The sequence below is a fragment of the Medicago sativa genome, chromosome 6 (assembly GCF_051527215.1).
Source record: "Medicago sativa cultivar Bolivia chromosome 6, Bolivia_mono, whole genome shotgun sequence".
Classification (NCBI taxonomy): Eukaryota; Viridiplantae; Streptophyta; class Magnoliopsida; order Fabales; family Fabaceae; genus Medicago; species Medicago sativa.
The window spans coordinates 44,466,660-44,479,324 of NC_140754.1; the positions used below are offsets into that span (position 1 = coordinate 44,466,660).

The following is a 12,665-nucleotide window of genomic DNA, read 5'->3' on the forward strand; positions in this document are numbered from 1 at the left end:
TTCATACACAAAAACTATTTAATAAGTTAAGTGTGCAAGTGTGTGTTGTGTATACTGTAATTAAAGAATATAGGAAAGAGAGAAAGAACCACTCAGAGAGTTATAGTGGTTCACCCAATGTAGGCTAGTCCACTCCTCACAATCTTGTGAGAGTTTCCACTATGATGCTTGAGATAACCTCTCAAGTCCTGCAGCTTACAATCTTTGTTCACCTGAACAATTACAACTCTGTATTCTCTAAGCCTCAGCAGGCTTGCACCTTCTTTCTAAGTTAACCACTTAGACTTTTACAACACTTGCTCAAACTAACACTTTAGTACCCCTAAAGCTAGATGAGACTTTGTTACAATTTGTATGGAGGTTGAATGTTTGTGAATCAAACAGAAGAGGAGGAAGAATAAGTTATCTATAAAAAGAGATAACAGAGAGAATTGATTTACACTACAAAGAAGGTAGAAAGAGCCTTCAGTGATGATCAATTGAATTGCAAGAGCTTCAAACAAATTCAAGTTGTTTTCTTGTATGCTTTGCAATGGTGCAAGTAATGTTGAGCCTTTGATCTGTATTTATAGAGTCTTTGGGCTCAAATAGCCGTTGTAGGGTATCCAATGGTGTTATGCCATGTGTCCTGGGTCCCACAAGCTTTTACTTGAAATTCTGGGAAAACATTCTGATCTCTGATGAACATCAGAATGTTGTTGAGCTCATGATGATCTTCATCTGGGTTCATCATGATCTTCATCTGGGTTCATCATGTATGAATGAACACATGATTTTCTGGACGTGTCATATGCTTTTCATATGAATTTCTGGGCAATAACCAAAGTATGGGCTTTTCCACATACATCAAAATGTTACTTTCCCAGATTTGCCTAGGGACTGGTTCAGGAAAGATATAGTGGGATTCTGCATCTTCAAGCACATGCTTTGAGGGATTGTGTGGTCCTTGTATTGTACCAACTCCCATGTGTGTCTGTCTTTGATTGAGCAAGACAGATTTGCTTTGCTTTGCCTTTTTGCTTTTCACCTACTGTACCGTTCATGAAGTAAGCATGTGCAGAGCTGAACATTCTGACCATCAGAATGTTCCATTTGTTTCATTTAGGATGATTTGTAAGACTGCCATTTGATGTAATCAAATCCTTATAGTGAAACACAATGAAGAGCAGTGTTATTAACATCTTGGATGATATTCCCTTGTGGAATATTCCTAGTACATCAATGTTCATAGTCTTAAATGTAAATTGAGTATCCTTTTTGACATAATCCTTGTATATGCCTTTATTGCTTGATTGATCCATGCAAATGTACTTTCCCGGACATATATCCATGTCACATGTGCCTTGCATGACCTTGATCAATGTTCTTGAGATTCTTGGCTTGTGTAAGAACAACCTTCTGATCTCTGCTTGAACATTCTGATCTTCGAGCAACATTCTGTTCTAACTTTTTGACCTCAGTTTTAGATCATGAATTCAAATGTCCTTTGATTTCTTGATTCTTGGTATGAATTAAACCTTGTTCCTGTCTTAGTTAAAACACTCAAGAGCACAAGTTAAATACCAAGGAATTAATCAAAGTCCATTGATTCTTTAATCATATTGGTTTATTATCTTTAAAATTAATTAGGGATTTTGCCTCAACAATCTCCCCCCTTTTTGAAGATGATATACCTATGATTTACGATTAAGGATTTTGATTATATATGAAGAATAACAGAGCTTGAAAATTTATTTTAATGCTCCCCCTCATTTTTATAATCCATTATGCAGAGTTTTTTAAGAACTTTTAAAAAACTCCCCCTCAATTTCCTAATATATTACATAAAATAAAAAATATACACGATTGAACCAAAATCAATATTCATTCATTGATATAAAACATGAAGTACATTACATGATACATATGGTTCAAAACAAAAAAAAGAAATTCAAAGTGAATGTGATCAAGCAAAAGATGAAGTTTATAAACTCCAATAACTATTGATCACTAGACCTACTTAGGGCCTAAAACTAAGAAAGACTTAAGACTTAAATCCTAAAGCTTCTCCCCCTTTAGTCATCTGCAAAAAGGATAGGGAGGAAAACCATAAAAGATTCATTGAGTAGAATCCCCGGAATCAGAAGATGGTTCTGCATCAAAGATGGATTGGTCAGCAAAAGCTGGAGGTGGAATGGCTCATCCAGGAGCATGAACTTTGACAGTACAATCATCCAGCGCACACACAATTTTATGAGTCTTGGTAGAGACCCTGAGATCCCTAGAGGCTAGCTTCATAGCTCTTGAAGGTTTAGAAGGTGGAGCAGGTGGAGCAGCATCAGAAGCTTCAGCCTTCTCTCAGTTAGCAGTCACAAAAGTATGGACGGAGTCAAACACAACAATCATGTTGGGAAGCTTGCTTGTGGTGGTGGTTTTCATTGGTGGTGGTGGTGGAGTGTATGAGGGAATGGTGTTTGGAGTGGGAAGATCAGAGACCAAGAAGTTGCTTGCACCAGCAACTAATCCCATGGTGGAAGATGACAGATTAACATTCTGAGTTGATTGGGCCATAAGTTGAACCTCATCAGAGGGCAAAGATCCTGAGGCCAAAGGCACTGGATCTGCTGACAGCTGGCTACCTTGAGCAAGAAGAGGTTCATTAGATGCATTTAGACCAGCAAACACTTGAACATTTTGACTGACTGAAGTATCTTCAACAGGAACTTTAACATTCTGAGCTTCAGGTATTTCAACTTTCTGAGCTCCAGCTGATTCCTGATCATGCTGAGTGGTTCCCTGACCATCTTGAAATACTTCATTGTTGAAGTCAGTGTTGACATCTTCAATGTTGAGATCAAACCCAGTTGAGAACTCCATTTGTTCAACTTGAACATCTTCCTCAATTGACATGTTTGAAGCTAAAAGCTCAGCCACTTCTTGAGTGTCTTCATCAATATTCTGAGAAATCTTGTCAGTATTTTCTTCAACTCTAATGTCATCAGAGGGTGCTTCAACACTTTGATTTGGATCAGCATCAATCTTCTGATGATCATCGGTAGTCTCTCCAACTTTCTCAACAGTTCTCCTAGCCATCATAGCTTCAAATTGTTGAGTGTTTGCCTCAACCAGTTCTCTTGCATGTTCAACAACATGAGCAAAGACTTCAAGATCTGGAGTAGGTTTGTCTTTCTCAGCCTTGTGAGAGCTTGATCCAATCTCCTTCTTGGTAGACTTGTCAGCTTTCTGTTTCTTCCTTACTTCCTGAACTTTCTGATCAGAAAGTCTTTTCACTGATCCAGTCTTTTGAGGAGTAGGCATGTTGGTGGAAGTGATGTGTAGTTGTCCTAAAGTCTTGGATGAGAACTTCATGAAGTCCAACTTGCGTTCTTCTCCTTCAAGAGGCACTTTTGCCTTTTGAAATAAGGGAGTCAAGTGCATCCCATAGGGTAGACCAGCGACAGTTTGTTTTATGGCTAAACAAGAGTCAATCATCTGTTGGATGATGATATATCAGAGGTTTAGCTGGGTTTTGTTCATGAGGTGGTAAATGATGCACAAATCTAGGTCAAAGACTACATCAAAAGAGCCACATCTTGGCATTAAGGTGTCTCTAATCATGTTATGAAGAATTTTAGGGGTATCTTCTAGGTTGGTGGAATTGAAGGTTTTGTTTTCTTTGGTGTACTTAATAATGAGTTGGTTACGGTTAACTTTAGCCTCATTGAACCAAAAGCTAGAAAACATTCTCTTACCTTGATTTGGAATGTTCAAGACTTGAGAGAGAAAATCTTGGGTTCCCTCAATCTTCACACCTTTGACAGAGGATATGAGAAACTTCTCATTGACATTCTTCTTCTCGTTGACTGATAAGTTGGTGTAGAATTCTCTGACCAGACCTTCATAAGTATGCTCTTGAAGAGTTACAAATTTTGTCCATTCTTGAGGGTCTGTAAACTCTTTCAAGTTCCATGTTTTAGTCTTTAAGCTTTCAAGGTCAAAGTACTCTGCCTTGCTTATTGGTCTGAGAGCAATCTTCTCTGCTTTCTGAGCCCTCATAACAGCAGCAACTTTGGCAATATCCTTTCCTTTGCCATGCTTTTTAGAAGAAGCTTTCTCTTCTTCTTCTGGAGCTTTTTCTTCAGACTCTTCCTCACCACTTTCATCATCACTTTTCTGAGATGGTGAATCTTCCTTAGAGGGAGAAGGAGAAGCAACTTTCTTACCCTTCTTTCAGGATGCTCTCATTGATTTCACTATTTCAGAGAGAGTTTGCTCAGAGTCTTCTTCCACTTTTTCTTCAATTTCCTCTACAAGTTCTTCCATTTCTTCTTTAGAATCATCACTTGAATCTATCTTCTTCTCTTCATCAGAGACTAGATTCACATGAGATACCTTTGGTTCATTTGAAGGTTTCTTCATCCTAGTTGACCGTCTTGTAGGACTAGGTCTAGGTTTGATGATGGGTTTCTTAGAGGATTTTGATTTTGAAGATTTGGGTGGATCAAAAGCAGGAATGATCACATCTGGAAGAACAATGTGCAAAGGGGTTTCACTCAAAGGTTGTTGATCAGAGGATTGACGAGCAGCGGCGTTTGGTGGAGGTGATTGAGAACGTTCCACTTGATTAGTTTCATCATCAGAAAATTTTGAAGGGGTTTTGGTTCTAGCCATTTTCTTCGCAAAAAAATGAAGAACAGAGTGTTTTTTTTGAGTTCTTGAGAGAGAGAGAGAGAGAGAGAGAGAGAGAGAGAGAGAGGAAGTTTGGAGATGAGATGAATGAAAAGAAATCAGAGTTGGTTTATGATTTATAGACCAAACGTGCAGAAGAAAGGAAAGAGAAAGAGGAAATTATAGCAGTTTTATTGGGAAAGAGGAAACTACAAAAAGTAAAACGGACAGGAGAGAGAAAAGGAAAAGTAGCTGTTTGTGAAGGAGAAAGGTGATTGGGTGAGTTGACAGTTTATCTATTACATGGTTAAACACAACTGCTCCATAATCAAGCATTTAATGCTTAAGATTATGGAAGAATTTCTGGAGAAAGTCAATATAAAATCTCACGAAAGAGATTATTGACCCAGAATTCAAATCCCGAACAATCTGAGTTTTGTGACCATCCTAAACAGATGAACTTAGATGACTAAAAGTATGAATGTTTTGATCATAGGAATGTTTTGACGAACATTCTGATCATTTGAACATTCTGACCTGATGAACATTCTGAACTCAGGAACATTCTAGTGAGTGTTCTGATTGAGATAGATCTATCTGATTAGCATTAGATGACATCAAGGGGTTTAGTCCAAGGCCCTTATTGATTAATAATCAATCTTTATTGGGATTTTTTATGCTTGACAATTTTTCTTTAAGAAAATTGAATCTATCCTCAACAAGCTAGTTGATTTTCAGTATCAACAAAGCTTAATGCAATATTCTTTTTCTGAACATGATCTCTAATGAAATGATGCTTTATTTCAATATGCTTAGACCTAGAATGCTGAATAGGATTCTTAGAAAGATTAATTGCTCTTGTATTATCACAATAAATAGGAACACTTGTGTACCTTAGTGAGTAGTATTCCAACTGATTTCTTACCCACAAAATTTGAGAGCAACAACTAGTTGCAGATACATATTCAGCTTCAGTTGTGGATTGAAGTAAATAAAATAGTCACAAGGAAGGGGGGGTTTGAATTGTGACCCTTTAAAATTATCCTGAAACTTTAAAAATGATTCTCAAGTAGTTTACTTGGAATAGTTAAGTTAACTTTCTGACTTTAGAACATTCTGAAGTTCATACACAAAAACTATTTAATAAGTTAAGTGTGCAAGTGTGTGTTGTGTATACTGTAATTAAAAAGTATAGGAAAGAGAGAAAGAACACACAGAGAGTTATAGTGGTTCACCCAATGTGGGCTAGTCCACTCCTCACAATCTTGTGAGAGTTTCCACTATGATGCTTGAGATAACCTCTCGAGTCCTGCACCTTACAATCTTTGTTCACCTGAACAATTACAACACTGTATTCTCTAAGCCTCGGCAGGCTTGCACCTTCTTGCTAAGTTAACCACTTAGACTTTTACAACTCATGCTCAAACTAACACTTTAGTACCCCTAACACTACTAGAAACTCTCTATTTTCCTGCGGAATTACCTGCGGATTTGGGTGAAATTTCCGCAGGAAACCTGTTTCCTGCAGATTTTGCCAAGGATTTAGGTTCCCAGGTATAACCTTCGTGGGTAATTGTTTCCTTAGGATTCCGCAGGAAAATTTCCTACGGATATTTTCCAAGGAAATTCCGCAGGAAAATTCGGGCAGTTTTTCTAGAGATATAACCTGCCCGTTTGTATGTTTTCTGGAACATATCGGCAGGTACTTCCGCAGCAAACGGCACAGGAAAATCCGCAGGAACCAGTGTTCCCCAAGTAAATCCGCAGGAAATGAATTTATATTTTAAAAAAAGTAGAGCATTTCATTGCATTGCAGACACAACCTTCAAAAACACTGAAATTATACATAACAAACTACTTGTACTATACAACCTTGTCATAATCATAGGCACAACCTTCAAAAACACTGAAATTTCAATAGAATGTTTACACTAACACCACCTTAGTGGCTTACAGATTCAAAGTTGCTATCATAAATTCATAATGTCAGTCTCTGTTAATATTAACCACTTGAGAATCGGAATGAAACATGGATACGCCCAACTATAAACAGGAAGTATCAAACAATTCTAACACTTAACATTTAAACGGAAAGTCACTATGCCACTATGAAATATGAGAGATTTAAGACTTAGCAGAGTAGAAGGTATGTTGTTTTATCAGGCTTCAGCAACGAATTGAATTTGCAAAACATGAACTTGGCATATAACATAGTAATATTCCCCAACCACAACATATAGATATTTTGTATCAGAAAAAAATATTCCAGTGAATTGTTTGGTAACTTGAAACATCCACACAACACTAAGTTATACATACATGTAGATCATTTTGAAGAGGCGTCCCTATAAGCATCAAGCGTTGGTTCGCATTTCGAGCAACAAAAATCAGATTTTTCCACCTAAAGCTATTTTTGATAAGAAAACTCTCTTCTCCTCCATGAAACTCTCTCTTCCCCTCCATGAAACTCTTTGTTCCCTCTAAGGAGTATACACTCACTCGAAGAGTGCTTGCAATCTGTCATTCTTTAGCAGCAGGTTGTAATAGATTGCCTAAAAACAAAAACATATGACATATCTTACTCTAAAATGTCAAATCTTACAAACAAAATTAGAGAAATGAATAGAAGAAAAAAAAAACACACCTGAACTGTTTTGCCAAGGCCCATTTCATCTGGCAACATGGCTGTGACACATGAAATCAAAAGTCAATCACAAGATTCATGACAACCATAGTAAACACTATTATCAAAACCACAAAGCTTCAAAAAAATCGAAGTAGCAATATACACACAATAATGCTCCAATAAACACAAACTAGAAAGCTGCAAACACACAGCAAGCATGGATTAACACAGTGCCACTAAGGCCATAATGCAAGGAATCTCTTAACCATGGAACAGAACACAAACAGAGAATCTAAAGTGAAATTCTTAGGGGAGCTGATTGTGTTACCGCTTCAAGCTCTCTCCCACCACAGTGAGTCAGTCGCCAACGTTCAGAAGCCCTTTACCTCAACCGTTGCTTGAACTTCAATATTACACGTGCTTTAGTTGCTGTTGTAGAATCAACTAATTTATATTCTTGCTGCATAATGTTTCTTTCAATTAATGTGATCATGTAGTCCACTTAATTTCAAGCAAGCCTCACCACTCATGTTTATACATACATGATACCAGTAACTTGTCACTAAGAGGAGTAGACTTTATTACCTCATGCACTGTATCAGCAATTTGAGTTGAGTACAAAGCATCAATCTTGTACATGTCCTCACACTGCTTTCTCTCTTTTAGCTTCTCAAACTGATACAATTAATAGATGGAAGGAAGAAATCTTCAATTCTGCACTAACAATATCAGGGCCATGTTAATTAACAAATATTCTGTTAATAAAAACTAAAATTATGTAAACTATGCTAAGAATTCTAGTTTGTAGATGTTTTGAGTTCTTCTCACTTTCTGTTCTACATACACTTGTAATGTACGATATTTGTTAAACGGATACAATTTCAAAATGATGAGTGCATACACATCATAGCAGCCCTAATATTGATATATTCATTCTTATGATTGCACTGCACTTTAACATTAGATTTATTAACAGTCCATGGCACAAAAGGTTTAACAAATACCATTAACAAAGTCAAAGTATCAAAACTAGTAACAACTTAAAAACAAAACAAAACGAAATCAAAACAAATTGATGGAGTTTAAGAGCAAATTGAAGCTAAGATTTGGCATAATAGAAGACCAAGTATACAAATTCCTCACAATCATTTCATCAAACACTTTATGTGCCTACTCCAAAATTCAATTTTCAGTAAGTAATAAATGAATTACCTATTTTCTCGAATGAAAAGCTCCTTGAATGAAAAGCTAGCGATCATCGTGCATAAGAATCTAAAACCTAAAACTCATAAATTAGATTAAACTCACAATTAGGATCATGAAACTCACAAATCAGAAACTCATCATCAAATTCAGTTGAATAATGAAAGTAATCTAAAATCTAAAACTCATAAAATCAAAATTCATCAAAATCACGAACAACGCAATCGAATAAGAGAAATGAACGGAGAAGATACCTCATTGCATGGAGACATAGCGACTGAGGACGGTGAATCAGAGACGGGCGACGGTGGATCCGGGAGGAGAAGAGAAGAGTCTCCGTCGTTTGATTGGAAGAAAGAGTGCAGAGCTTTGACATGGTTTCGGTTTGTAGTTGTTGAAGATTGAAACTGAAATTCGATTTTTGTGTTTCAAGGTCACGTAAGATATATATACTTGTTGGTGATTGGCCAAAAGTGAGTGTATCATGAAGAAATAAAAAAAAAATGCCGCAGGAAAATTCGCAGGAAAAGGGACCAGAACAAACCGCAACAAAAGCCTCAGGAAAAGTGAGCTTTACCTGCGGATTTTCTTGCGGTGAAAGGATCCGCAGGAAATGTCCTCAGGCAGACGTAAACAGTAGGAAAATCCGCAAGTGTTCCTGCGGATTATTTTCCGCAGAAAATTCCTCAGGTAAATTGCTAGATTCTAGTAGTGTAAAGCTAGATGAGACTTTGTTACAAATTGTATGGAGGTTGAATGTTTGTGAATCAAACAGAAGAGGAGGAAGAATAAGTTATCTATAAAAAGAGATAATAGAGAGAATTGATTTACACTACAAAGAAGGTAGAAAGAGCCTTCAGTGATGATCAATTGAATTGCAAGAGCTTCAAACAAATTCAAGTTGTTTTCTTGTATGCTTTGCAATGTTGCAAGTAATGCTAATCCTTTGATCTGTATTTATAGAGTCTTTGGGCTGAAATAGTCGTTGTAGGGTGTCCAATGGTGTTATGCCATGTGTCTTGGGTCCCACAAGCTTTTACTTGAAATTCTAGGCAAATATTTTGATCTCTGATGAACATCAGATTGTTGTTGCGTTCATGATGATCTTCATCTGGGTTCATCATGATCTTCATCTGGGTTCATCATGTATGAATGAACACATGATTTTCTGGGCGTGTCATATGCTTTTCATATGAATTTCTGGGCAATAACCAAAGTATGGGCTTTTCCACATACATCAGAATGTTACTTTCCCAGATTTGCGTAGGGACTGGTGCATGAAAGATATAGTGGGATTCTGCATCTTCAAGCACATGCTTTGAGGGATTGTGTGGTCCCTGTACTGTACCAACTCCCATGCGTGTCTGTCTTTGATTGAGCAAGACAGATTTGCTTTGCTTTCCCTCTTTGTTTTTCACCTACTGTATTGTTCATGAAGTAAGCATGTGCAGAGCTGAACATTCTGACCATCAGAATGTTCCATTTGTTTCACTTAGGATGATTTGTAAGATTGCCATTTGATGTAATAAAATCCTAATAGTGAAACACAATGAAGAGCAGTGTTATTAACATCTAGGATGATATTCCCTTGTGGAATATTCCTAGTACATCAATGTTCATAGTCTTAAATGAACATGGAGTATCCTTTTTGACATAATCCTTGTATATGCCTTTATTGCTTGATTGATCCATGCAAATGTACTTTCCTGGACATATATCCATGTCACATGTGCCTTGCATGAACTTGATCAATGTTCTTGAGATTCTTGGCTTGTGTAAGAACAACCTTCTGATCTCTGCTTGAACATTCTGATCTTCGAGCAACATTCTGATCTAACTTTCTGACCTCAGTTTTAGATCATGAATTCAAATGTCCTTTGATTTCTTCATTCTTGGTATGAATTAAACCTTGTTCCTGTCTTTGTTAAAACACTCAAGAGCACAAGTTAAATACCAAGGAATTAATCAAAGTCCATTAATTCTTTAATCATATTGGTTTATTATCTTTAAAATTAATTAGGGATTTTGCCTCAACAGCGTGAATATGCATGGTTACCACAAATAAAATATGTGAAATCTAATTGGACAACGGGACCAAGTTGTGCATTCATATTCAATCGTCTACTTTTCTCCATTGAGAGACAATTAAATAAAATAATATATATCTCCATTGAATTCTCACTGTTTCATGTTTTTTACCTTATTTTTTTTATACATATCAGTGAAATATCTTATAAATATTTGTGTGTATTTATGAAGTATCATATAAGTATCCAATAAAATAAAATTAGAAATAAAAAAATTTAATTTTAAAACTTTGGGGATACGTATCTGCAACGTTTCAGTTTTTGATATGTATTCGCCACCATGTTCGGAGTATATAAACTTCTAAGATTTTAACATATAAAACACAACAGCTTTGCTAAAATAAAAATAAAAGCTAAAATAAAAATTCAATCCAATGGACAGAAATGCATTCGTTGCTTTTTCGTTTCTCGGCCATCGTACCACGTAGCTTAAATATATAATATGAATTCATCAAAATTAATTATCAAAATGGGTTATCAACCTGATACCATTACCTTAACTACACTTGTCAAAGGTATGTGTCTTAACGGTAAGGTCAAGGAAGCTCTTAACTTTCATGACCATGTGTTTGCACTTGGATTTCACTTGGATCAAGTTACTTATGGTACCTTGATAAATGGATTGTGTAAAATAGGAGAAACAAGAGCCGCCTTGCAGATGTTGAAACAAATCGAAGGGAAATTGGTCAACACCAATGTGGTAATGTATAACACAATCATCGATAATTTGTGTAAAGATAAATTTGTAACCGATGCCTATGAGTTGTACTCTAAAATGATTTGTAAAGAGAATTTCTCCTGATGTTGTCACTTTCAATTCTCTAAACTATGGATTTTGTATTGTTGGTCAATTCAAAGATGTATTTCGTTTGTTCCATGAAATGGTATTAAAAAAACATCAACCCAGATGTTTATACTTTTAATATATTGGTTGATGATCTTTGTAAGGAAGGAGATGTGAAAGGAGCTAAAAGTGTGATAGCTGTGATGATGAAAGAAGGTGTGATACCAAATGTTGTTTCCTACAGTTCATTAATGGATGGATATTGCCTAGTTAATGAAGTGCATAAGGATAAACATGTGTTAAGCATTATTTCTCGAATGGGAATAACTCCTAATGCTCATAGCTATAGTATCATGATTAATGGATTTTGTAAGATTAAAATGGTTGATGAAGCCTTGAGTCTCTTCAATGAAATGCGTTGCCGAGGTATTGCTCCTAATACGGTAACATACAGTTCTCTCATTGATGGTTTGTGCAAATCAAGGAGAATCTCCTATGCTTGGGGGCTTGTTGATGAGATGCATGATAATGGTCAACCATCTATTCACTTACAATTCTTTAATAGATGCTTTATGCAAAAACCAACATGTTGACAAGGCTATTGCATTAGTCAAGAAAATTAAAGGTATCACCATCACTTCGATTTTAACGAAAAGTCATGTGTGTTTATGTTCATTTTGATTTTATACTATATTGGTGTCCATGGTTGATTCTTTTCTTGTGTTGGTATATTTATCCTTTATCTTTGCAATGTAAATATGTATTTGATAATCAACCTTATTATAACTTGTAAGGGGAAAAACAAAGACATGATGAAAAGTTTGAAATGTATTCCGTGTGTGACTTATATAGCTATATAACCACCAATTGTAATAACTAATCAGTAATCACTATGATTGTTGTTTGCATTAAGTTTGTGGATCAAACTCTTCAATAATTAAAAAATTAGTGTTAGTCTAATGTATTGTTAACGGCAGAGAGCGTCGATTCTCACAGGGAGCTTACCTCTGTACAGTAGAATATTTATCCTTCTGTATTTTTTATTTGATTTTCAGAAATGATATTAATATGCTATAAGACAGTAGTAACAATATGTTTAGTGAAAGAATAAAATAGGGATGTATAATGTATTAATATAGATAATGAGTAGCCATACGATGGATGGAGATTAAACTCCTTGGAGGAAATGTGAATGATGAAATATAAATCTAACTGTGACTCTCAACAGAGAGCACCCTACTGATGTGAGAAGTATTATCTGTCCTTAAATATAAAAAATGAGGTGAGAAGTATCAGTTAAAAGTCAATTTTTTCCTTT

The 12,665-nt window shown here is 35.9% G+C and overlaps 1 protein-coding gene and 1 long non-coding RNA gene across 2 annotated transcripts; both read right to left on the minus strand.

The window, feature by feature from the left end:
* Positions 1 to 2,337: 2,337 nt before the first annotated feature.
* Positions 2,338 to 4,650, minus strand: LOC146915399 (uncharacterized). Its single transcript, XM_085721345.1, has 3 exons — positions 4,291 to 4,650; positions 3,732 to 4,203; positions 2,338 to 3,452 (listed from the first exon to the last, which is right to left on the minus strand). The coding sequence occupies exons 1-3, from the start codon at positions 4,648 to 4,650 to the stop codon at positions 2,338 to 2,340; spliced, it is 1,947 nt and encodes a 648-aa protein (XP_085577471.1).
* A 1,893-nt stretch (positions 4,651 to 6,543) lies between these two features.
* On the minus strand, positions 6,544 to 7,914 carry LOC146915400 (uncharacterized). Its single transcript, XR_015014582.1, has 3 exons — positions 7,390 to 7,914; positions 7,292 to 7,332; positions 6,544 to 7,199 (listed from the first exon to the last, which is right to left on the minus strand). It is a non-coding gene; the product is annotated as an uncharacterized LOC146915400 (long non-coding RNA).
* Positions 7,915 to 12,665: the final 4,751 nt, after the last annotated feature.